At 50.7% G+C, this 26,756-nt stretch overlaps 1 protein-coding gene and 1 long non-coding RNA gene across 2 annotated transcripts in view; both read right to left on the reverse strand.

The window, feature by feature from the left end:
* Positions 1–10,455: 10,455 nt before the first annotated feature.
* LOC146421908 (olfactory receptor 14A16-like) overlaps positions 10,456–26,756 on the reverse strand; it is a 180,161-nt gene continuing 163,860 nt past the window's right edge. The window contains exon 2 of the mRNA XM_085046897.1: positions 10,456–11,411. Coding sequence (XP_084903023.1) covers positions 10,456–11,388 — 933 coding nt within the window. The 5' untranslated portion in view covers positions 11,389–11,411. The remainder of the gene's footprint in view (positions 11,412–26,756) is intronic.
* Positions 24,229–25,709, reverse strand: LOC146421909 (uncharacterized). The gene is made up of 3 exons (XR_014848426.1): positions 25,683–25,709; positions 24,581–25,010; positions 24,229–24,508 (listed from the first exon to the last, which is right to left on the reverse strand). It is a non-coding gene; the product is annotated as an uncharacterized LOC146421909 (long non-coding RNA).

A 26,756-nucleotide genomic window follows, 5' to 3' on the forward strand; every position in this document is an offset into this window, starting at 1 on the left:
TCCCCAAAATTTCCCTCCAAATTCCCCAAATTTTCCCCCAAGCTTCCTTGAAATTTCCCAAACTGCCCCAAAATTTCCCAGAATTTTCTTTAAAAAATCCCCAAACTTTCCCCATTTTTCCCCAAATTTTCACCCAAACTTCCCCAAAATTTCCCCACATTTTCCCAAAACTTCCCCAAAATTTCCCCCAAATTTTCCCAGAAATTTCCTTCAATTTTTCCCATTTCTCTCTGAAATTTCCCCCAAACTTGCCCAAAATTTCCCCAATTTCCCTCAAATTTCACCCCAGTTTTTCCCCAAAGTTTCTCCCCAAATTTCCCCTCACATTTCCCCAAAATTTCACCCAAAATTTCCCCAATTTCCCCCAAATTTCCCTAAAATGTCCCCAGTTTCTCCCAAGTTTTCTCCCAAATTTCCCCAAAATTTCCTCAATTTCCCTCAAATTTTCCCAAAATTTTCACCCAACATTTCTCCCCACACTTCCCCAAAATTTCTCCAAAATTTCCCCAAAATTTCCCAATTTCCCCCTTATTTTTCCCAAATTTCTCCCCAAACTTCCCCAAAATTCCCAAATTTCTCTCAAATTTTCCCAAAATTTTTCTCTGAACTTCCCCCTCAATTTCTCCAGTTTTCCCCATTTTTTTCCTCAAAATTTTCTCCCAAACTTCCCCAACATTTTCCCCCAATTCCCCAAAATTTCCACCAAACTTCCCTGAAACCTCCCCAAAATTTCTCCTAAATTTCCCTCATTTTCCCCAGTTTTCCGCAATTTCCCCCAAGTTTTCTCCCAAATTTCCCCAGAAATTCCCCAAAATTTCCCTCAAATTTTCCCCCAAAATTTTCCCCCAAAATTTTCCCCAATTTCCCTCAAATTTTCCCAACATTTCCCCCCAAAAGTTTTCCCCTAACTTCCCAAAATTTTCCCCAAACTTCCTCAAATTTTCCCAAAATTTCCCCCAAAATTTCCCAAAATTTTCTTTAAAAACATCCCCAAACATTCCCCAATTTTTCCCAAAATTTTCTTCCAAACTTCCCAAAATTTCCCCAAACTCACCCAAAATTTCCCCAGTTTCCCCCAATTTGCCCCAAAACTTCCCCAAAATTTCCCCAATTTCCTCCAAAATTTTCCCCTCAAACTTCCCCAAAATCTCCCCAAAATTTCTGCCACTTCTCCCAAATTTTTCCCCAAAATTTCCCCCAAATTTTCCCATTTAACTCCCAAAATTTCCCCAATTTTATCCCAAATTTCCCCCAACGTCCCTAATGTCCCCAAATCCCCCAATGTGTCCCCAATGTCCCATTAATGTCCCCAACATCCCCAATGTCCCCAGTGTCCCCAATGTCCCTGTGATCAATCCATGTCATCATGTTGGCTTTTCGCAAATATCCCAATGGATACTCTGTGGATTGTTTGAATTCTTTTCTTACAGAGGTAGCCTGGCTGGGAAAAGTTGCTGTGCAATGATGACTAAGGTCTTTCTTTCTAGTACCAGCTGAGTTTAATAGCAGTAAAATAGCTGTTCTGGTTGGATTCGAATGCTTGAAGTGTCTGCTTGAACTGGATCCCATCCCCCGGCCGGACCCTGCCTCTGACACTGCAACTATCAGCTCCTGGCGCTGCAGGAACCACAATCTGGGAGTGAGAACAGATCAGTGACAGACGACTGCGCATGCTGCCAGGAGGCGGATCAGTTCCCAGAACGTGCAAAAGAGTTTGGAGAGAAATAGGAATATGTGTAACTGTTTATGAATATGCATTAGGCTGAAGGGTATGGAAAGGGTGTCTCTGTCCATTCCAGGGGTGCTTTTCTGGCTGAATGCCAAAGCACCCAGCGCTGACCTTTTGCTTTTATCTGTCCCCTATTGTCTTTTATTAAACCTTTTTTAATCCTAACAGGAGAGTGAACCTCGTTTTTCACAGTTCACTGGAATAAACTTACGAGTTTGGGTTTTCATTGGACTAGATTGTTTGGCAATAATAGCCTTTTTAATTCTCTGTCTTGTCCTTTTCAAAACAGGTAAAAACAGTTAAAAATGTTAAAAGTAAACCAAAACAAGTCATGGTTTCCTTAGCTTTATCCATAACCTCAGTAAAAACAGAAGGGGCAGATGTGGGGTTGCAGAGGAAGAGGCCCCCATGATCCCATGAGAAACCAAAGAACCTGAAAGGATGCAGAAAAGTATTGATCAGCACAGGATCTGAAGCAGATCAGCAGATTCCTTCTCTCCCCTGGGAAGAATAACAAGCTGTATTGAGAAACTGTGAAAAGGCTGAGAAAACAATTAAGAGAGAACTTATCACACTGAAAAGTATATCTACTGTATGGCTTTATAATAAAATCAGAATTCACATACAGTGAGTGATTCTCATTCCTACGCTAAATGGCACCACGACTTTCCATGTCAAACCCTGCAGGGCAGGGACAGCTCTTGTGGCACAATCCCTCCTGGCCAAGGACACAGTGCTGGGAAGGTCTTTCTATGCCAGCAAAGGAAAGCTCCTGGCTCAGGGTCACCTTTCCTGCTCAGCCAGACACCCCAAGTTCTCCAGGAGCAGAAGAGAATTCCAGCATTCCCACAGGCTGTGTGATGTCATAGCATGGACTGTGACATCACAGAGCAACTGTATGACATCACAGAGCACCTGTATGACATCACAGGGCAGGCTGTTACATCACAGGGCAGATGAATGGCATCACAGAGTGGTCTGTGAGGTCATAGGAAAACTGTGTGACATCACAGAGCAGATTCTGACATCATAGAGGGGGCTATATGAAATCACTGGGCAACTGTATAACATCAGAGAGTGGACTGTGACATCACAGGGGGGCTGTATTAGGTCACTCAGTAGGCTAATGTCTTGGCTTAAAAACAGATGTCTTCCCAAGAAGATGGGAACCTTTCTGGAATGGAAAGATAACGCCCTCCCTCTAAATTATTGCTTTGTGAGAATAGGAGATCCTTGACAAATATAAGGAAAAGGAACAACAGTTCTTCACTAGCAAATATATACATATATGGAACAGAACAGAACAGAACAGCAACAACCGAACAATGCAGGAGTTTCCCACCCGTCAGGCCTCACTTTCCCCTTTGGTGCAGTTCTGGCCAAGCCCGGCAGGGGGCGCTGCAGTGACTCTCGCGGCCAGCAGGGGGCGCTGCGGTCCCGGGGCAGGACCTTCCCAGGCGGTGATGGCACAGAAAGTGACACGGCGGGGACAGCCCTGGCCCCAGGCAGCACCGCCCGCGCTGGCTCCGGGCTCCGGGCGGCAGGGGAGCAGGGAGGAGCAGGCGGGCTTTGGTGGCAGAGCTGAAAACCCCAGGGCAGCAATACCCGGGGCAGCCACACTCACTCTGTCACCCGTGTGGGGAGGGGAGGGGAGGGGAGGGGAGGGGAGGGGAGGGCAGGGGAGGGCAGGGCAGGGCAGGGCAGGGCAGGGCAGGGCAGGGCAGGGCAGGGCAGGGAAGGGAAGGGAAGGGAAGGGAAGGGAAGGGAAGGGAAGGGAAGGGAAGGGAAGGGAAGGGAAGGGAAGGGAAGGGAAGGGAAGGGAAGGGAAGGGAAGGGAAGGGGCAGTTCTGGCCCCACCCCTACAGGGTCCCACCTCTGGCAATGTCCCCGGAGCTGCAAGAGGTCTGGGGGAAAAACTGACAATTCCCAGCACAAATGACCATGGGATACCTCAATCACCATGAGCCACCCCCAAGACCGGGTTGGCCCTGATGGGATTTGGTGTTGGATCCGTTGGGACTTAGTGTTGGATCTTTTGGGATTTTGGATTGGCTCGGTTGGGATTTGGGGTTGGATCCAATGGGATTTGGGATTGGATCTGATGGGATTTGGGGCAAAAAGGGCAAATTCTGGGTGAAAACAGGGAAGATCCTGACAGATTGCAAGGGAAGGAAGCTCCTCCCAGTCATTCCTCAACTGCCCTGAACCAGAGGCATTTATTGATGGCTCCCGAAGATTCCCAGAGGTTCCTGGAGATTCCGACCTACTCCAGAGGTTCCTCCACCACTGGCCCGAAGTTCTCGTTGCTTGTCCTCATTGTCTTTGGCCTCACAGGGCTGGGTGGGGCTCCTCGGGATCAGGATCCTCAGGAATGCTGCAGTCAGAGCTGGATGCTGACAGCACGGCAATCACTGGTGTTTGGAAGATCCAGGGATCCTGAGGACTGATCAGCTTGGATTTCTCCTTCTTCTTCACCTCTTCCCCATCTCCTTCACCTATTCCTCCTCCAGCACATGGAGTTTTGGCTGTGTGTGTCCAGTGCTGGCGCCAAGAGCAGCCCTGGTGCTGTCTGGCCTTTGGAATCTCAGGATGATCCCTGGAAGGATCCAGTGGGAAAGGTCATCCTGAGCTAGGTGACACTGGATTGTCCCCAAGCCTTTGGCCTTACCTGGCTGGGGACTTTTCTGACTTCTTCTTTCTTCCCTTGGTTTCCAACTTTTCTGACTTTTCCGGCTTTTCCTTCATCCTTTTGGATACTGACTTTTCTGACTTCTCTTTTTTCCCCAATGCAGTTTCTGACATTCCTGATTTCTCCTTCCTTCCCAATTCTGTTTCCAACTTCTTTTTCCCCAATTCAGTTTCTGATTTTCCCAAATTTTCCTTTCTCCCCAGTTCAGTTTCTGACTTTCCCAACTTTTCCTTTCTCCCCAGTTCAGTTTCCAACTTCTTTTTCCCAGTTCGGTTTCTGACTTTCCAGACTTCTTCCCCAGCACCGTTTCTGACTTCCTCTCTTTCTGCTTCTTCCCCTGAGTTTTCTGGTTTTCCAGAGTCTCTTCCTCAGGTTTTTCCTCTGCTCCCGATATTCCAGAAAGTGCCTCTGGAACCAGGAAAGGGACTCCATGTTGGAGGTGACATCACTTGTCCCATTTCTTCCCTTTATTTCCACATTTCTTCTTTTCCCGCACGTTTCTCTGCTCTTTCCCCATTCCTTTGCTTTCCACCATTTCTTTCCCACTTTTTACCCATTTCTTTGCTTTTCCCCTCATTTCTTTATCCTTTCACTCTCATTCCCCCTTTGCCCTTTCCCCCACTTTTTTCTGTTTTCATTGCTCCTTGATTTTTACCCAGTTTCTTTCCTTTTTCCCATTTCTTGGCTTTATTATTGCCAGAATTTCCCGTTTTCTTCATTCTTTGCTGTTTTCCCACTTTTCTTTGATTTTCCACAATTTCTTTCCTTTCCCTCCACTTCTTTTCTTTATTAACCCAATTAATTTCCGTTTTCCTTTTTTTTTTTGCTATTTTTCTCCCTTTCCTTTATTTTCCCCAATTTTTTTATTTTATTATCCTAAAAAATTGCCATTATAATTTTTCTTGATTTCCCCCTATTTCTTTCCTTTCCCCCGATTCCTTTACTTTATTATCAGAATTAATTCCTGTTTTCCCCTTTTTCTTCATTTCCCCCATTTCTTTGCATTTTCCCCCATCTTTTAAAATTTTACCTTTTCCATCTCTCCCAATTTTCCTGCCTTTCCCATCTTTCCTGATCTGTGGCCCCAATTCCTGCCTGGGCTGTGGGATCTCCTTGGGGAGGTTCTGGAGGCTCTGGAGCAGCAGCACCCTTGGAAGTGGTGCCTGGACCATTTCCCTCTGGAACCTGGGGAGGAAACACCAGATCACCCCAGAATCACCCTGGAATCACCATGGTTTTCCCCAAATCCAAGATATTTCCCTCTCAATTCACCACGTTTTCCTTAATCCACCTTGTTTTTTTCCCAAGTCCACCATAGTTTCTCCAAAATCTACCACATTTTCCCCAAATCCATGTTGTTTTTTCCTTTATCTACCCCACTTCTCAGAAATCCACCATGGTTTTCCCCAAATCCACCCCATTTTTCCCAAATCCACCATTTCCCCCAAAATCAACTTGGTTTTTTCCCCAAAGCCACCATGCTTTTCCCAAATTCCCCCTTATCCCCAAATCCCTCATATTTTCCCCAAATCCACCTTGTTCTTCTCTAAATCCAACACATTTTCCTTAATATACTGTTTTTCCCCGAATCCACCATTGTCCCTAAATCTACCATGTTCTTCCCCCAAACCCACTTGGTTGTTTTTTTTCCCAAACCCGCCATGATTTTCCCAAATCCATCTCATTTTCCACAAATCCCTTGTTTCCCCAAATCCACCCCATTTTCCCAAACCCACAACATTTTCCCCCAATCCCCTGTTTTCCCCCAAATCTACCATATCTTCCCCAAATCCCCCATTTTACCCAAATCCACCATATTTTCCAAAATCCACCATCCCCCACACCCACCCAGTGCAGGATTCCAGCCCCCTAAATCCATGGAATCCTGGAGCAGGTTGGGTCAGACCCTGTTCCGGTCCCACCCCGGTGTCCCCCCATTCCCAGAGCCCCAGGATCACCCCAGACACACTCGGGGAAGATGATGACAGAGCCAGACGAGGTCAGGGCAGCCACAGGGACCTCCCGGGGCACCACCATGTCCAGGAGCTCTGGGATCTGCAGTGGAGGAGAGCAGGGATAGGACCTTCTCCATGGGGATGAGGAACTCAACATTAGAAGGCCCCAGAGATGGTGGGATCATCATGGATGAGGAACTGAGCATTGGAGGAGCCCCAAGATGGCTGGAGCTTCCTACCATGGATGAGGGCCTCAGAGATGGAAGGACCCCAAAGATGAGAAACCCAATGTTGGAGAAGCCCGAAGAGGATCCCAAAGATGGTGGGAACTCCTTAACATGGATGAGGGAATGTTGGAGGAGCCCAAACATGGTGGGATCTTCTCCCCATGGATGAGGAACTCAGCGCTTCAGGAGCCCAAAGAGGACCTCAAGGATGTTGGGACTTTCTCCATGTGGATGAGGAGGTGGTGAAGGATTGCAAAAATGGTGGAATTTCCTCAACATGGCCAAGAGACTTGAGGACCCCAAAGATGGTGGGACCTTCCCCCCATGGATGAAGGAATTTTGAAGGACTACCACGCTCCCCTCCCCCCATCCCCTCAAACCCCTCACCTTGAACACTCCCTTCTGCAGGTTCTTCCTCCCGGTCACTGCCTCCAGGAAGCTGTGGTAGAACCTCATTTGGACCTTGTGCCGCTCCACCAGCAGGACTCCGATGTCCCTCAGGGTCAGGGCCACATCCTCACCTGTCCCCAAGCACCGTGACAGGAGGGACATGGTGGTCTGGAGGGCACCCTCCACCCTGCGCCGGGGCAGCCCCAGTGCTGTTGCCACTGCGAATGTCTGGAGGGGATCCAGGTTCCCTGGAAGGACATGCAAAATGCTGGGTTGGGGTGTCTTGGAGGGGTTTGGGGTTTTCTCATGGGGTTTTGGGAGTTTCTCAAGGTTTTATGGGGTCTTGTTGTGGTTTTTGGGGTCTTCTTGGGGGTTTTGGGAGGCTCCTTGTGATTTTATGGGATTTTCTCATGCTTTTATGGGGTCTTCTCATGGGTTTTGAGACCTCTCATGGTTTTTTGAGTCTTCTCAGGGTGTTTGGGGGTCTTCTTCTGGTTTTATGAGGCGTCCTTGTGAATTTTGGGGTCTCCTCATGGGTTTTTGGGGTCTCCCTGTGGGGTTTTTTTTTTATCTTTTAATATATTTTTTGCTTTCTCATGAGGGGTCTCCTCATGTTTTATTTTGGGTTTCCTCATGATTTTTTGGTTTCTCCTCACATCTTTCAACCTCAAACTCTCCATTTCCCACCCCATTCCTCAACCCTCCCACTCCAGCCGTGTCCATCCCAAAATCCTCCCCTCTCACCAGGCAGGAATTCCTGGTCATCCATCAAATTGTGCCCCTGGACCAAATTCCTGGCTGGACAAAAAATCGGCCTCCGCGTTGTCACCTCCATGTCCCCAACCCGTGCCTGCCAGGGCACCACAGCCAGGGTACCGAGGGTCGGGATCCGCACCCCCTGCAACTGCAGTTTTTGGGGTTTGGGGATCTGCAGCCCCTGCAAGTGGAATTTTGGGATTTTGGGATCTGCACCCCCTTGAAGCAGAATTTTGGGATTTTGGGATGAGCCAGAGGTGGCCTTGACCCCCGGGAGGGGACATGGGGGCAAGTCCAAGGTGACCTTTCTCTGCGGCAGGAGCTGGTCCAGGACAAAGTCAGCCACTGCATCCCAAATTTCCTTCCGCTCTGGGAATTGAGGGAAACTGAGTCAGGATTTTGACTGATCCTGACATTCATGGGGGTCCAGGGGGTGCCAGTACCTTCAGGGCTGGTGGCTAAGGCCACCTCTGTCCAACCCCAGAGTTTAACCTTGGTCCTCCTTGCAGTGGGAGGGCAGAAGCTCATTCTGCACTCCCTCGGGATTTGGGATTGGGATGTGGAATCGGGATGTGGAGTCTGGGATGTCCCACCACCAGACTGGCTCCCATTGTGTCCCCCGGACACTCTGTGACACCACTGGTGGTACCAGTGGTGGAACTGTGACCTCAGTGGGACCTATGTGATGTCACGGTGACAGGCTGGGGACAGAGTGGCTGGACAGTGGCCAGGCAGAAAGGGACCTGGGGGCACTGATGGACAGCAGGCTGGACATGAGCCAGCAGCGTGCCCAGGTGGCCAAGGAGGCCAATGGCACCTGGCCTGGATCAGGAATGGTGTGGCCAGCAGGAGCAGGGCAGTGATTCTTCCCCTGTACTCGGCACTGGTGAGGCCTCACCTGGAGTGCTGTGTCCAGTTCTGGGCCCCAGTTTAGGAAGGACATTGAGGGGCTGGAGCATGTCCAGAGAAGGGCAACAAGGCTGGGGAAGGGTCTGGAACACAAGTGCTGTGAGGAGTGGCTGAGTTTGGAGCTGGGGTTGTTTATCCTGGAGAAGAGGAGGCTCAGGGCAGACAAGGTGCTGTTAGGTCACAGGTTGGACTTGATGATCTCAAAGGTCTTATTGATTCTGTAATTCTCTGAAAGCACCCTTGAAGCAGCTGCAGGATGAGCCCTTGGCCTCCTCTTCAGAAGGTCCAGCAGCCCATGGCCCTCAGCTTCTCCCCACAGGCCCCAAAGCCCATCCTGTCAGTCCTGCAGAGCCTCTCCAGCTCCTCCTCACTGCCCCACAACAGGGAGCCTCACAGCCACACACAGCAGTCCAGATGTGCCCCCTGGCCTGTGCTGCCTCTGGCAAGGGAACAGCACGAGGCACTGCAGGACCCTGCAGACAATTCATGAAGCACTTGTAGGATGATCCTGCTCACCAAGGGATGTTCCCATGGTGCCAAGTCAGGAACTGAAATGGGGAGTGGGGCCAGAGAGGAAAGGGCAAACAGGGATGGGCTGTTTGCAGGGGAGGGGACAGGGATGGGCAAGAGGAAGAAATGTGGATGAGGAAAGAGGAAAGAAAGCAAAGGTGAAGCAAAGGAAATGCGCAGGGCTGTTTGGGGGTGGCTGCTAGGCAGCCCTGGCTCTGAGAAACAACATCTGCAGTGGGACAGGAAACTCACAGCTCATGGGAACAAACTTTCTGGCTGACTTCAGAGGACACAACAAAGCTGAGTGGTTTCCCTCCCATCCCCAGCCCTTGCTGGCCCCCAGGGCCGATGGTGTTTGTGCTCACTCAGGTTCATCTCCCCACACCAACAGCACGGGGTGCTCACGCCTGCTGTGTGCAATGCAAACAGGGCTCCTGAGCCAGTGCTGCCGTGTCTCTGCCTGGACGGATCAAGCAGCTCTGGGAGCTGGGGGAGAGGCCAGGGCTGCCAAGGGGGGATGTTGTTGGCAGCTCCATGAGGACGCTCTGGGACGCTGCCCTGGGCTGTCCAGCGCAGTGGGGATGGATCAGCCCCTGCTCTGCTGCTTCTTCCCGGCTCCCCCAGGGAGCTTGCAGAGCCCCAGCCATGCTGTTTGCCCCCAGCCTGCCCACGGCCACCCTGCAGCTGCTCACGGGGGTTTTCTCTGCTCAGCATTGGCCTGGGCGTGTTCTGGAGAGACCCTGGGCAAGGAGCCTCGAGCCCCCAGGCCCTGCCCTGAGGCGTCAGCTGTGCCCCAGCAGTGCCCATGGCCTGTCCCTGCTGCAGCCCCGGCACTGCCACCCCCAGCACTGGCAGCGACCCCGAGAGCACTCAGGCCCTACAGCAACACGAGGGGCAGCAGGGCAGCGGGGCAGTGGCACGGGAGCAGCACTGGCAACACCAAGTGCTGCTGCTCCTTGGCACAGCTGATGTGCCACCCCTGATCTGCCCCAGCTCTGCACACAGACATTGCTGCTGCAGCTCCACAGAAGGGAACAAAAGGAGATCTCTGGTGAAAACTTGGCTGGAAGATCCTTTAGTTTGTTAAAAGCCACTGAGAGCACAGCTCCTCATTGACAAAGACTGTGGCCACAGCAAAGAGGGAGAGAAATAAAATGAGAAATGGCACAAGCAGTGATTTTACTGTGTGGACGATCTTAAAAAACACAGGAAATAACTCCTCAACGAAAACAACAAGAACTATCAAATGTGACTTTTATTAGAAAATGTTTGCCAAAATTGGAAACCAGTTTAATGTCCCTGAAATCGTCCAGTCATCAGTCTCCACACTGTAGCCTTGAGCTCCTGGTTTCTCAGGCTATAGATGAGGGGATTCAGTACTGGAGGAACCACTGAGTACAGAACTGACAGTGTCAGATCCAGCAATGGGGAGGAGATGGATGAAGGCTTCAGGTAGGCAAAAAATGCAGTGCTGATAAACAGAGAGACCACAGCCAGGTGAGGGAGGCATGTGGAAAAGGCTTTGTGCCGTCCCTGCTCAGAGGGGATCCTCAGCACAGCCCTGAAGATCTGCACATAGGAGAAAACAATGAACACAAAACACCCAAATACCAAACAGGCACTCACCACAAGGAGTCCAATTTCCCTGAGGTAGGAGTGTGAGCAGGAGAGCTTGAGGATCTGTGGGATTTCACAGAAGAACTGGCCCAGGACATTGCCATGGCACAGGGGCAGGGAAAATATATTTCCTGTGTGCAGCAGGGCAATGAGAAAGGCACTGGCCCAGGCAGCTGCTGCCATGTGGGCACAAGCTCTGCTGCCCAGGAGGGTCCCATAGTGCAGGGGTTTGCAGATGGACACATAGCGGTCATAGCTCATGATGGTGAGGAGACCAATCTCTACTGAAACAAAAAAGACAAGCAGAAAGACCTGTGCAGCACATCCTGAGTAGGAGATGTCCCTGGTGTCCCAGAGGGAATTGTGCATGGCCTTGGGGACAGTGGTGCAGATGGAGCCCAGGTCAGTGAGGGCCAGGTTGAGCAGGAAGAAGAACATGGGGGTGTGCAGGCGGTGGTTCCAGGCTACGGCGCTGATGATGAGGCTGTTGGCCAGGAGGGCAGCCAGGGAGATGCCCAGGAAGAGGCAGAAGTGCAGGAGCTGCAGCTGCCGTGTGTCTGCGAATGGCAGGAGGAGGAAGTGGCTGATGGAGCTGCTGTTGGGCATTTTGATCCTCTGGCCATGGGGACCTGTTCATGGAGAAAAGGACAGTGACAAGTCAGGGGAGACTTTCCTGGGCAATGTCCAGGCCCTTTCTCCCAGCCCTGCAACTCTGTGTCACCCGATTTCCCTTTTCTCAGAGCTCTTCCTCCAGCCCCATGCCTGGAGCTCTGCTGGGATCTGGCCCTGTTGCTGTGACAAGCAGTGGCTCTGCCCATGGACACTGAGGAGTCAGCTCTGCTCTGCAGCAGTGGTCATGGCAATGGGGGACAGGGACCAGTCCTGGGTTGGACTGTGTCAGACCAAACTGCCCCTAAGGCAGAGGAGCTTGGCAGCATCTCCTGTCCCAGGGCTAAGGAACAGTGACAGCCCAAGGCAGTTTGAGAGGATTTCCTGCTGTGCTCAGGGAGAACAGAGAGAACTGTGCAAGGCAAGAGGATTGGCTGTAACTCAGTGAAGGGTGAGGGGAGCTGCTCTGGTGCTCCATCTGTTCCCAGCTGCCCTTTCTGAGATCAAGGGCACTCACTGTGTTCCCCTAAAACTCACCCTGACACAGCTGAGAGCAGAGGGACTCACAGCAGAGCCAAATGGCTCAGCCTTTCTCAGCGTCTCAGCCCCACTGCTGGCCAAGGACACTCCTGTCCCCCAGTGTCCCCTGGAAGGCAGCTCACAGCTTGGATGGACACCCTGAGGACACACCAAGGGTCCTGGCCATGGAACTGCTTGAGGAGAGTCATTTCATTGCCAGCCTGCCAGCCTGCCCTGCCCAGAGCTGCCCAGGGCAGAGGGAGCTGGGACACCTCATTGCTGTGCTCACCCTGCACAGGAGGAGCCCCAAGGGCTGCGCCTGACCCTGCAGCTGCAACTGCCATTGCCAGAGAGCCTGTCAGCAATGCCAGGAGCAGCTGAGCAAGGCAAGGAGAGAGACAGCCGAGCCCTTAGGAAAAGCCTTTCCCTGCCCAGCCCTGCACAGCCCCTCGCAGGCAGCAGCAGTGCAGGACAGTCGCCCTCAGGCCCTGGTCAGCAGGGAATGGGCAATGGCAGGAGAGATGCCCTTCATCTCTGGTGCTGCTCTGCCGGCCCAGGAGGGGACTGAGGGCCCCGAGCCCCCGGGCTGAGGGCTGTGCTGGCTGCCAGGGGACACAAGAGCTCTGCTGCTCAGGGCAGCTGGCAGATCCCCTGCCCTGGCAAAGAGCCCTCAGGGCTGCAGGAGCTGCTCTGCAGGACAGCCCTGGGCACCCCTGGCTGCACCCCCACCTTCCCAGCCTGCAGCCATCCCTGGCAGCAGGAGCTGTCCTGCCCTGTCCCTCTGACGGTGCCCAGGGCAGCCCTGCTCTGCAGCACATCCTCCCCCAAACCAGAAACACCAGCAGAGCCATCCTTACAGTCATATCAGTGCTGTCATGTGTCAGCTTTAGAAGATCCCTGCAGCCAGAGACTTACTGTGTCAGAAGTTGTGAGGATTTCTTCATGAATAAGCTCAGAATTGTCCTTCCAGTTGCTTTAAGGCTCTCTCTGCTTCACTCCTCTCAGGTACTTGCAGGCAGCACTCTCAGCCCTGCTGGGCTGGGAGAGAAACTGCTCCTCAGGAGAAATGTCTTTTTGAAGCTCTTCTTGGTTGCCAGGAGCTCCTTCAGTGCCAGGAGCCCAGCCCAGCTCAGCAGCACAGCAACAGCACAAGGACTGTAATGAGCCTCTTGGGGATTTGGTGTTTTTTACATCAGACTCAGTCCCTGAGAGTGTGTTCAAAAAACTTCTCAAGAACTCAAAGATTCTTGAAGTTTTAACGGTTCTCACTGAGTGACACCACTGAGAAAGTATCCCCAGGTTGCAGTTAGAGCAGAACACTGGAGGCAGTGATGACAGCTGGGGACAAACAAGGCAAAGGTGTCTCTGATGCTGAGCAAACGTGGATGTGTTTCAGCAATGCAAAGGGCCAAGGCCTGAGCCCCAGCCCCTGGCAAGGCAGATCCTGTCCCTCCCTCAGTGCTCAGGGCTCTTCCCGGGGCACTGGCATGTGGGGATGTGCAATGCCAAGGGCAGGACCATGGGGCAGCCCCTGCCAGGCTGCTGGGCAGGGACAAGGAGGCAATGAGGCCCCAGGGCTGCAAGGGTCACTTGTCTCCTCCTCATGGCCTCAGGGCCAGGGACAGCAGCCATGGCCAAAGTGCTGCACAAGTTGGCTCTGTCAGGGCCTTGCAGCTCCTGCACATCCCTCTGCCCTCTCCAGCCCAGGCTGTCCTACGCTGTCCATGCCCTGCGCCTCTGTCCCTGCAGGCTGTCGTCATCCCCCGGCTGCCCCACCTCGCTGGCCCTTCCTTTGCTGACAGCTCTGCGTCCTGCCTGCCTCTGCCTTGGCACACAGAGCCTTGGGCTGACTAAGACTCCTTCTGGGGGATATATTGTACCACTGCACTGCCTTGGGGGAGAAATTCCTTTCTCTTCATGTCCAGTCTGGACCTCTCCAGCTGCCCTTTGTGCCATTATTTCTTTCTCAAGCTGTTTCCCACTACAGAGAAAAGCTCCACCATCTCTGAATCCACCCTTCAAGTCTTCTCAGGCTTTTCCTGTCCTCAGTCTCCAAACCAGTGAGCCCTGGGACTCACTTTTTACATAGTGGTCCTTTACTTGAGGTCTCCAAGCCCCTTCCTGGCAAATTTCTCTGGCCTCTCCATGGTTTGGCCATGAAAATGTTGCGCTCTCAATCCAGAAAAGACAGAGAGACACTTTTTGCCAGGGCTTTTATTGGTAGAAAAAGGGCACTATGTATTTATGCTGAACAAGGGCAGATTTAGATTGGATGTAAGGATGAAATATTTTACAGTGAGGGTGGCAAGACTCTGGCACAGGTTGCACAGTGAATGGAAACACCATCCCTGGAAGTATCCAAGGTCAGGAGCTTGTACCTGAGCCAGTGAAGGTGTTCCCAGGTAATGGAGGGAGAGTTGGGCCAGAGGCTCTTTTAGGTCTCTTCTAACCCAAACCATTTTACAATTCATTGATTCTTATATCCCCAAATCCTTCTCCACTGGGCTGCAAATGCCTACACATGACATATTGGTGTTTTAATCTGGCTTAATACTCAACAATGTCATAAAATTGAAAGAATTGCCATACCAGGGACATTAATTGCCAAGTTTATGGAAGAACCATTAAAAACTCAAAAGTTAAAGAATCTGAAAGCAAGGTCCAACACCTCTGTGTTAAAGACTTACCAAGTGGGACAATGGCAGAGACTCCCAGGGTGACCTCACAGCTGAGCATGGAGGTTTCTGTCTTGGGGTCTGAGACTCATGATGGGCATCCAGAATGGGAATTTGGGGCCTGTTCAAGACTTGCCATGGGGTTTCTATGAAAGGACCACAGCAAGGGACAGGGTGGGTCCATGGTGGTGCTGCCTTTTGGCTGGTAGAAATATGAAGCAGGCACAGCAGTAAAGGGAATAAGGGTATTTACCTCAGTTTTAATAGGATCATAGGTGCACAGCTGGTCAAAGGTGAAAACAGGCCAAGAAGAACCCCATGTATAACGCATTTACAATTTTATGGACCTTGCAAATTAGCATTTCTACCTAAAATCCCCCAATAAGAAACTTAGTAGATGAAGAAATTGTCCCCCTATTCTAGTTACCCACCCTAAATAAGATTACAGTCCAGTTTACTAAATATGTTCCAGAGAGGAGGCTCCATCTGAGGTTGAAGCCTCTAGTTCTGAGATAGTACAGAGCTCTTGGCCTCCTACTATGAATGTTTGGTCTTCTCGCTTTGCAAAACCCCCAAACTAAGCTAAATATCGGTACAATTACAAGTATGTGGGGCTAAGGTACAAACAGTGTATGTAAAGGGTGCAAGGACAGGGAAAAGGTATAAAAATTTACAAAACAGGTATAAAAAAGAATAGTCAAAAAGTCATCAGGCATCAGTGGGTGTGAAAGAACAGGCATGAGAAATGAGAGAGAAAAGGGGATGAAAGAGCTGGCCTTGCGTAAACAGGTGATGGTCAGTGCCCATCCCTGCCTGTGCCCTACAACTGATCCCCACAGCCTGTCCTGTTTTCTCAATCCCTCCATTGCCAAGAGCTTTCTGGTACAAGGGAGCTCTCTCTGCTCTGGGTACAGAGGGAGCTCCAAGTAACACATACTGGAGTGGGAACCACAAACCATCAGGTCTTGTGTCCTTTGGGGCCCAGGCCCTGGTGAGACTGGTGTGTGTGCACACAGCACTGGGGTGTGTGGGGCTGGGTGTAACCACCAGGGAACATCCAACCAGAGCAACCAGCGAGCAGCAGAGGCCTGGGAGCTGCTCTGTGAGATCAGCTCCTGCAGGGATCCATACTGTCTGGGTGTCTCTGCAGCTCTGCATCTCATCCTGCCATGGCAGACCACACAAACAGCCCATCCTTGTGTCCCTTTCTCCACTGACTGGGCTTTGGCTTGGCCTGGAAACCTCCCAAGGTGCCTCCCAGGAGGAGTCCCTGTGCATTTCCCTCCCCCATGGCTCTGCCCTTCCTGCTGCAGCAGCTGTGGGGCAGCAGAGCTGGGGCAGTGCAGGGACAGGGCTGGCTCTGACAGAGCTGTTGTGGTTTGGGAATGGTGTTCTCCAATTTACTACTCCCACTAAAAACACCATGTGTCTCCCCAGATTGATATTTCCACCATCATTCCCCACACCACAGGGGCTTTACCTGCTTGGCTCTGCTTGATCTCAGCACACGTTTCACACTCATGGATAACCTGGAGATGCTGTCCATGGGTAAATCCACCCCTCGGTCACAAGCCCATCTGGAGGTTGCATCTCTTCCCTGATGACCTGAGCTGTCCTGGGCCCACTGAGCCAGAAATAACTCAGCCTTGTGTGGCCATTCCAGACCCACCTGAGACACTTTAATCCTGGCAGCCCCATCCCCCTGTCCATTGCTGTGATGCTCTTCAGTGCCCAACTCTTGGCTACGTGAGCATCCACAGGAGGGACTTTCACAGCCAACTGCTCTCCCCAGGCAGTGATGTTTTGCCCTAATCCAGCAGCCCAGATGGGTTTCCCTCTGCACTGCCAATTGTCCTTTTTCCATCATTGCAGCCACCCCACAGAGCATTTGCCACCATCCCCGAGTCAGAGCAGAGGTGCAGCGCTGGCCATTTCTCTCGCTCAGAGCTCCGTGTATGGTCCCAGGATTGCAGTGACTGCAGGAAAGGGGCAGCCCACAGTGGGACATTTCTTGGTCAGATATAGACACAAAGAGTGGCAAACTGTCTGTGACTCGGGTTTGGGACTCCAAGCTGCTGCTGTGGTTTGCAGGGAGCTGCAGTGTGGCACAGCCCTGGCTGTGCCCAGGAGCGCTGGCTTGGGAGAAGGTGTTGGTGCAGCTGGGCCAGGGAGCTGCAGGGAGTGGGGAATGAATCCCTCCTGGTGTCCTGTCCTGGGGTGACACTGTGGGGCCTCATGGAGCTAAGGAGATCATTGTGACACTCTGGCATCTCATGGAATCAAGAAGATCATTGTGACACCACAGGGCCTTGTGGAACCAAAGATGCATTATGAAACTGGGAAACCTCATGGAACCAAGAGGCCACTGAAACACCGTGGGCTCTTGTGCAATCAAGGTGACAGTTGACACTGCAGGACCTTGTGCCAGAGGCCATTGTGACACTGCAGAACCAAGGAGCTACTGTGAAACTGAAGAACCCCATGGAACCAAGGGGCCATTATGACACTGTAAGGCCTTGTGGAACTGACACTGAAATCAGCTGAACAGAATCTTCCTAACACAGTTTTGGGTATCAGAAAGCAGCCATTCTTTATTGTAGCACTTGTCACTCTGAGGACACTCCCTCTGATAGAATGCCCTGAGAATCAGGTGAAGAGAATTTTTATCACACACATTGATTACATATTCGTGAGCTATCCCTGCTTACTTCATGGATATGAATAATTTTATTTTACATTATTGCACCCCTTATCTCAAGTCCTTATATAGTTCTTTGGGGTCTGTCTTCAACCTCCAGTGTCATTTTCAGGCTGCTGTTCCTTGACCCTGCTTTTGAGTAAGGGCAATATTGATATTTTGCATAACTCCTTCTTTGTCAGCCTTGCAGAGCTGAGCTGGCATCCTGCTTGTGTTTTGTGTGACTTCTGTTTGCCTCAGTTACATACTTGATCTATTTTTTGGAGGGTGTGCTGTTCTGTTCTACTGTCCTTGTCAAGTCTCCCCTTTTCTTGACACTCAGTTCCTGATGGGAACTGATCTCTCAATCTCTCTATTTCTATTTATAGCAGATGACATTAAAAAAGCTACAACACTGAATCTTGATGGAAGCTAAAACCATACAGCAATTCTTATGGTGACCTTTAGAAACAGATATTTTAACCAAGTCCAGCTGGGTAACATGAGTTAATTTTGGTCCAGATTTCTTCAAATCCCCAGTAGGTGCCACCTTGAGCTGTGTGTTGTAAAAAGTTGTCAATAGTACTTGGAAAGGTCCCTTCCCCTTTGGCTGGAGCAGAGAAGTTCCCCAGTCTTTCCAGCAGACCCAATCTCCTGGTTGGAACTCGTGCCCTGTGTGTCCAATCCCATCAGTCTGGAGATCTCCACTGCTCACTGCAAATCCTGTAAGGTTTTACTAAGAGAAATGAGGGAATTATTCAAATCAACCCCTCCTTTAATGTGTGTGCTTCCTGCAATGTGGCACTTGGTAGGGTTAACCACAGAGAAGATCACAGAAGCTGATTTCGGTGATGCCACATGGCTGAAGAGTTTTGAAGTAGAGCCACAGGTAAGGCTTGGCCAGGTCAAGGAGGTTTCCTGAAATATTTTACCCAATTGCAATTTGATTGTAGAGCTCATTCTCTCAACTTTGCCACCAAGGGCTGTGAGGAGACACCTTGTCCTGAGGCACTGCGGCTCCTGGCACAGCCCCAGCAAGGCTGGGCACTGTCACCCCCTTGTCCTGCCCTCAGCATCCTCCCCCACATCCCAGTGCCCCAGCAGAGCCCTGAGCAAGGCAGGAGGGACAGGATCTGCCTTCCCCTAGCTGGGGCTCAGCCCTTGGCCTTTCTGCTGCCTCCACCCAGCCCAGGCTGTGCTCAGCACCTGAGCTGCCTGCACAGAACCTTTGCCTCCCTGCACTGCTGGCCTCAGGGATCTGCTGGAAGGAGTCCCTGGGGAGCCTTGGGCAGGAATGGCCCTGGGGGCTCCTTCATGCTCCCAGGGACTGCAGGTTTGTCAAAGGACTTTGGGTTTTGCTTTTCCCTTGGAGTCTCTGAGAGCTTTGTGCAATCATGGCCTCCAATTATCTGCTGTAATGAGTCCCTTGAGATTCTCTGTCAGTAACAACACTCAGTGGGGCTCATTAATGCTTCAAGGTACTCAGGGTTTATTAAAGTCTTTTTTTTTTGACACTGAGTCTCTGAGAGGTTTGTGCAATCCTGGCCTCCAATTATCTGCTTTAATTAGTCCCTTGAGAGCCCTTGTTAGTAATGACACTCAGTAGAGCTCATTATTGCTTCCAGATACTCAAGGATTTTTAAGGTACTTTGGATTTTTCTTTCTACACTGAGTCTCAGAGAGGATTTTGTGCAATCATGGCCTCCAGTTCTCTCCTCCAAGGAGTCCAGGAGGATCCTGTGTTGGTTATGGACCTCAGTGGGAACCATTAATGCTTGGAGACACTTTGGGTTTTCCTTCTGACTTTGACTCCTGGAAAGGTTTCTGCAATCTCCTCTCAGGTTTGCCCTGAGGTTCAAGGGCTCAGCACCAAATGCACCACAGGGCTCATTAGGATCAAGCAAGTCCTGACAAACCATGGCTCTGCCTTGATTTCCCTCTGGTCTGGTGCACTTCATTAAGAAGGTTTCCTATCGTAGATATGGAGAAATATTTTTTTGAAGCAATCTAAAACTTCTAAATTTCTAAGTTTCCCACTGAAAACAGACACTCTCCTCAAGTGTATGCCAAGCCCAAGCTGCCACCAAGGAGATTCCCCTTCCCCAAGCCAGGCAGAACTCTGTAAGAAATGTTTTGGAGAAACAGGAAGTTCTACAATAAACACAAATCAAGAGCTGGCAGGAGGCACAATTAGACCAACAGCCCCTGCCAATGCTGAGCACCTGTGAGCTCTGGGTGTGCCCTGCTGGTGTCCCTGAGATGGCCTGGCAGTGCCCCAGCCCTGCTGGGCTGTGCACAGGAGCTGCTCCTGGGCAGAGCTGTCTCTCTGCAGCGCTGCCGCTTGCCAGGAGCTCCTCTGTGCCAGGAGCCCAGCCCAGCTCAGCAGCACAGCAACAGCACAGGGACTGGAATGACCCTCGCGGGGCTTTGGTGCTGTTTGCATCAGACTCAGTCCCTCAGAGTGTGTGAAAAAAGACTTCTCAAGAAGTCAAACATAAATAGAAACATTGAAGTTCCTTGTAGTGTTAATGAGTTCCACTGAGGGACATGACTGAGAAAGTGTCCCCAGGTTGCAGTTAGAGCAGAACACTGCAGGCAGTGATGACAGCTGGGGACAAACAAGGCAAAGGTGTCTCTGATGCTGAGCAAACGTGGATGTGTTTCAGCAATGCAAAGGGCCAAGGCCTGAGCCCCAGCCCCTGGCAAGGCAGATCCTGTCCCTCCCTCAGTGCTCAGGGCTCTTCCCGGGGCACTGGCATGTGGGGATGTGCAATGCCAAGGGCAGGACCATGGGGCAGCCCCTGCCAGGCTGCTGGGCAGGGACAAGGAGGCCATGAGGCCCCAGGGCTGCAAGGGTCACTTGTCTCCTCCTCATGGCCTCAGGGCCAGGGACAGCAGCCATGGCCAAAGTGCTGCACAAGTTGGCTCTGTCAGGGCCTTGCAGCTCCTGCACATCCCTCTGCCCTCTCCAGCCCAGGCTGTCCTACGCTGTCCATGCCCTGTGCCTCTGTCCCTGCAGGCTGTCGTCATCCCCCGGCTGCCCCACCTCGCTGTGCCTTCCTTTGCTGACAGCTCTGCGTCCTGCCTGCCTCTGCCTTGGCACACAGAGCCTTGGGCTGACCCAGACTCCTAACAAACCATGGCTCTGCCTTGATTTCCCTCTGGTGTAGTGCAGTTCATTAAAAATTGGGTTTTTTATAGTTATGGAAAGATATTTCAAGGAGCATCTAAAAAATCCAAATTCCTAGTATAAAGGGTTTATTTTTCCCTGTAGAGAAGAGGTGATTGCAACATTCTGTGACTGACATTGATCCAGGGTCTGTCCTCAGAAGGTCTGGCTTGGTCAGAGAAGCTGTGCCTTGACATCTAAGTGGGGACAACCCTGGTCCTCAATGCCCAACCTAATCCTGTCTCTCCTCACTCACCTGGGACCTGCTTTGCTTGCAGCACTGGCTGCACTCAAGCAAAGAGGGGTTTTCTTATTCTATTTTTTGAAGCAATCTCAAACTCCTAAGTTTCCCCACTGAAAACAGACACCCTCCTCAAGTGTGTGCCAAGCCCAAGCTGCCACCAAGGAGGTTCCCCTTCCCCAGGGAAGAGCCATGCAAGGAATGTTTTAGACACATATGAAGTTCTGCAGTAAACACAAATCCAGAGTTGGCTGAAGGCAGAATTAGACCAACTGCTGAAGGACAGACAAGCTTTGAACTCCCTGCAGCTCAAAGCACCAAGGGGTTGTTGGGAGGTGTGTGAGTGAGCCAAGAGTGAGGGGAAGGGAAATGCAGAGAGCCCTGGAAGTGCTGCTGTGCAGCCAGGCTGCTGGGAAGGGCACTGCAGCCCTGCCCTGGGCCAGGCTGAGGGTGGATTCTCATCCCAACCTGCACTGGGCATTGCAAGGGGCTGTTGCCATGGTCACTTCACTGACCACTGCTGGGTTTGGGTGCCATGGCAACCGTGAGACGTTCAAGTTTCCTTGGAAACAGTGGGGACATACTGGGGGACACAGGGAATGCTGAGGGGGAAACTGGGCTGACTGGGATGGACTGGGATGGACTGTGAGGGTACACTGAGACATACTGGGACATACCAGGACATATTGGGAGTGATACTGGCCAATACTGGGGCATACTGAGGATACTGTGAGTGATACTGGGGGATACTGGGACATACTGGGGACACTGTGGGCAATACTGGCGGACACAGGGGAACTCTGGGAATGACACTGGGATGAACTGGGACATACTGGGGGACATTGGGAGGAAATGGAAGAGACTGGGAATGAACTTGAGTATCTTGGGGGGGCCTGGAGGGGCACTGGAGTTGTACTGGGCTGAACTGGCCTGTACTGGGAGGGATGGGAGGGATTGATTAGGCTGTTCCCGCCTCTGTCAATACCCATTGGTCACCACTGCCGCCCATCACTCAGCAGCCAATCAACATCCGGATATGGGGCTTAGGGGCGGGCTCTGGAGGTGATGCCATTTTCGTCTCATTTTGCCTCTAACTCCCATCATGCCCCCTGTTCTCTGCCCCCATATGCCCCGTGTGATCAATACATGTCCTCATGTTGGCTTTTCGCAAATATCCCAATGGATACTCTGTGGATTGTTTGAATTCTTTTCTTACAGAGGTAGCCTGGCTGGGAAAAATTGCTGTGCAATGATGACTAAGGTCTTTCTTTCTAGTACCAGCTGAGTTTAATAGCAGTAAAATAGCTGTTCTGGTTGGATTCGAATGCTTGAAGTGTCTGCTTGAACTGGATCCCATCCCCCGGCCGGACCCTGCCTCTGACACTGCAACTATCAGCTCCTGGCGCTGCAGGAACCACAATCTGGGAGTGAGAACAGATCAGTGACAGACGACTGCGCATGCTGCCAGGAGGCGGATCAGTTCCCAGAACGTGCAAAAGAGTTTGGAGAGAAATAGGAATATGTGTAACTGTTTATGAATATGCATTAGGCTGAAGGGTATGGAAAGGGTGTCTCTGTCCATTCCAGGGGTGCTTTTCTGGCTGAATGCCAAAGCACCCAGCGCTGACCTTTTGCTTTTATCTGTCCCCTATTGTCTTTTATTAAACCTTTTGAATCCTAACAGGAGAGTGGACCTCGTTTTTCACAGTTCACTGGAATAAACTTACGAGTTTGGGTTTTCATTGGACTAGATTGTTTGGCAATAATAGCCTTTTTAATTCTCTGTCTTGTCCTTTTCAAAACAGGTAAAAACAGTTAAAAATGTTAAAAGTAAACCAAAGCAAGTCACGGTTTTCTTAGCTTTATCCATACCCTCAGTAAAAACAGAAGGGGCAGATGTGGGGTTGCAGAGGAAGAGGCCCCCATGATCCCATGAGAAACCAAAGAACCTGAAAGGATGCAGAAAAGTATTGATCAGCACAGGATCTGAAGCAGATCAGCAGATTCCTTCTCTCCCCTGGGAAGAATAACAAGCTGTATTGAGAAACTGTGAAAAGGCTGAGAAAACAACTAAGAGAGAACTTATCACACTGAAAAGTATATCTACTGTATGGCTTTGTAATAAAATCAGAATTTGCATACAGTGAGTGATTCTCATTCCTATGCTAAATGGCACCACGACTTTCCATGTCAAACCCTGCAGGGCAGGGACAGCTCTTGTGGCACAATCCCTCCTGGCCAAGGACACAGTGCTGGGAAGGTCTTTCTATGCCAGCAAAGGAAAGCTCCTGGCTCAGGGTCACCTTTCCTGCTCAGCCAGACACCCCAAGTTCTCCAGGAGCAGAAGAGAATTCCAGCATTCCCACAGGCTGTGTGATGTCATAGCATGGACTGTGACATCACAGAGCACCTGTGTGACATCACAGAGCACCTGTATGACATCACAGAGCAAGGCTGTTACATCACAGGGCAGATGAATGGCATCACAGAGTGGGCTGTGAGGTCATGGGACAGCTGTGTGACATGACAGAGCAGACTCTGACATCATAGAGGCAGGCTATGTCAAATCACTGGGCAGCTGTGTGACATCAAAGGGAGCTGTGTTAGGTCACTGGGTAGGTTAATGTCTTGGTTTAAAAACAGATGTGTGCCCAGGAAGGTGGGAACATTTCTGGAGTGGAAAGATAACGCCCTCCCTCCAAATTATCGCTTTGTGATAACAGGAGATCCTTGTCAAATATATGGAAAAGGAACAACAGTTCTTCACTAGTAAATATATACATATATAGAACAGAACAGAACAGAACAGAACAGCAACAACCGAACAATGCAGGAGTTTCCCACCCGTCAGGCTTCACTTTCCCCTTTGGTGCAGTTCTGGCCAAGCCCGGCAGGGGGCGCTGCAGTGACTCTCGCGGCCAGCAGGGGGCGCTGCGGTCCCGGGGCAGGACCTTCCCAGGCGGTGATGGCACAGAAAGTGACCCGGCGGGGACAGCCCTGGCCCCAGGCAGCACCGCCCGCGCTGGCTCCGGGCTCCGGGCGGCAGGGGAGCAGGGAGGAGCAGGCAGGCTTTGGTGGCAGAGCTGGAAACCCTAGGGCAGCAATAGCCGGGGCAGCCACACTCACTCTGTCACCCATGTGGGGAAGGGAAGGGGAAGGGGAAGGGGAAGGGGAAGGGGAAGGGGAAGGGGAAGGGGAAGGGGAAGGGGAAGGCACAAATGACCATGGGATACCCCGATCACCATGAACCACCCCCAAGACCGGGTTGGCCCTGATGGGATTTGGTATTGGATCCGTTGGGATTTGGACTTGGATCAGATGGGATTAGGGATTGGATCTAATGGGATTTGGGGCAAAAAGGGCAAATTCTGGGTGAAAACAGGGAAGATCCTGACAGATTGTAAGGGAAGGAAGCTCCTCCCAGTCATTCCTCAACTGCCCTGAACCAGAGGCATTTATTGATGGCTCCCGAAGATTCCCAGAGATTCCTGGAGATTCCGACCTACTCCAGAGGCTCCTCCAGCACTGGCCAGAAGTTCTCATTGCTTGTCCTCATTGTCTTTGGCCTCACAGGGCTGGGCGGGGGCTCCTCGGGATCAGGATCCTCGGGAATGCTGGAGTCAGAGCTGGATGCTGACAGCACGGCGATCACTGGTGTTTGGAAGATCCAGGGATCCTGAGGACTGATCAGCTTGGATTTCTCCTTCTTCTTCACCTCTTCCCCATCTCCTTCTCCTCTTCCTCCTCCAGCACACGGAGTTTTGGCTGTGCGTGTCCAGCGCTGGCGCCGAGAGCAGCCCTGGTGCTGTCTGGCCTTTGGAATCTCAGGATGATCCCTGGAAGGGTCCAGTGGGAAAGGTCATCCTGAGCTAGGTGACACTGGATTGTCCCCAAGCCTTTGGCCTTACCTGTCTGGGGACTTTTCTGACTTCTTCTTTCTTCCCTTGGTTTCCGACTTTTCTGACTTTTCCGGCTTTTCCTTCATCCTTTTGGATACTGCCTTTTCTGACTTCTCTTTTTTCCCCAATGCAGTTTCTGACATTCCCGATTTCTCCTTCCTTCCCAATTTTGTTTCCAACTTCTTTTTCCCCAATTCAGTTTCTGATTTTCCCAATTTTTCCTTTCTCCCCAGTTCAGTTTCTGATTTTCCCAACTTTTCCTTTCTCCCCAGTTCAGTTTCCAACTTCTTTTTCCCCAGTTTGCTTCCTGACTTTCCAGACTTCTTCCCCAGCACCGTTTCTGACTTCCTCTCTTTCTGCTTCTTCCCCTGAGTTTTCTGGTTTTCCAGAGTCTCTTCCTCAGGTTGTTCCTCTGCTCCCGATATTCCAGAAAGTGCCTCTGGAACCAGGAAAGAGACTCCATGTTGGAGGTGACATCACTGTTCCAATTTCTTCCCTTTATTTCCACATTTCTTCCTTTTATTTCCATATTTCTTCCCCTTTTCCTGCACGTTTCTCTGCTCTTTCCCCATTCCTTTTCTTTCCACCATTTCTTTCCCACTTTTTACCCATTCTTTTGCTTTTTCCCTCATTTCTTTATCCTTTCACTCTCATTCCCCCTTTGCCCTTTCCCCCACTTTTTTTCTGTTTTCATTGCTCCTTGATTTTTCCCCAATTTCTTTCCTTTTTCCCATTTCTTGGCTTTATTATTGCCAGAATTTCCCGTTTTCTTCATTCTTTGCTGTTTTCCCACTTTTCTTTGATTTTCCACAATTTCTTTCCTTTCCCTCCACTTCTTTTCTTTATTAACCCAATTAATTTCCGTTTTCCTTTTTTTTTTTTGCTATTTTCCCCCCTTTCCTTTATTTTCCCCCAATTTTTTTGCTTTATTATCCCAAAAAATTACAATTTCCCCCATTTTTTGCTATTTTATCATTTTTCTTGATTTTCCCCCTATTTCTTTCCTTTCCCCCAATTCCTTTACTTTATTATCCCAATTAATTCCTGTTTTCCCCTCTTTTTTGCATTTCCCCCATTTCTTTGCATTTTCCCCCATCTTTTAAAATTTTACCTTTTCCATCTCTCCCAATTTTCCTGCCTTTTCCATCCTTCCTGATCTGTGGCCCCAATTCCTGCCTGGGCTGTGGGATCTCCTTGGGGAGGTTCTGGAGGCTCTGGAGCAGCAGCACCCTTGGAAGTGGTGCCTGGACCATTTCCCTCTGGAACCTGGGGAGGGAACTCCAGATCACCCCAGAATCACCCTGGAATCACCATGGTTTTCCCCAAATCCAAGATATTTCCCTCTCAATTTGCCACATTTTCCTTAATCCACCTTGTTTTTTCCCAAGTCCACCATAGTTTCTCCAAAATCTACCACATTTTCCCCAAATCCATGTTGTTTTTTCCTTAATCGACCCCACTTCTCAGAAATCCACCATAGTTTTCCCCAAATCCACCCCATTTTTCCCAAATCCACCATTTCCCCCAAAATCAACTTGGTTTTTCCCCAAAGCCACTATGTTTTTCCTAAATTCCCCCTTATCCCCAAATCCTTCATATTTTCCCCAAATCCATCTTGTTCTTCTCTAAATCCAACACATTTTCCTTAATATACTGTTTTTCCCCAAATCCACCATTTTCCCTAAATCCACCATGTTCTTCCCCCAAATCCACTTGGTTGGTTTTTTTTTCCCAAACCCACCATGATTTTCCCAAATCCATCTAATTTTTCACAAATCCCCTTTTCCCCCAAATCCACCCCATTTGCCCAAACCCACCACATTTTCCCCCAATCCCCTGTTTTCCCCCAAATCTACCATATCTTCCCAAATCCCCCATTTTCCCCAAATCCACCATATTTTCCCAAAATCCACATCCCCCATTTTCCCCAAATACACCATATTTTCCCAAAATCCACCATCCCCCAGACCCACCCAGTGCAGAATTCCAGCCCCCTAAATCCATGGAATCCTGGAGCAGGTTGGGTCAGACCCTGTTCTGGTCCCACCCCGGTGTCCCCCCATTCCCAGAGCCCCAGGATCACCCCAGACACACTCGGGGAAGATGATGACAGAGCCAGACGAGGTCAGGGCAGCCACAGGGACCTCCCGGGGCACCACCATGTCCAGGAGCTCTGGGATCTGCA

The sequence above is a fragment of the Lichenostomus cassidix genome, unplaced genomic scaffold (assembly GCF_008360975.1).
Source record: "Lichenostomus cassidix isolate B80296 unplaced genomic scaffold, HeHo_3.0 HiC_scaffold_46, whole genome shotgun sequence".
NCBI classification, from domain to species: Eukaryota; Metazoa; Chordata; class Aves; order Passeriformes; family Meliphagidae; genus Lichenostomus; species Lichenostomus cassidix.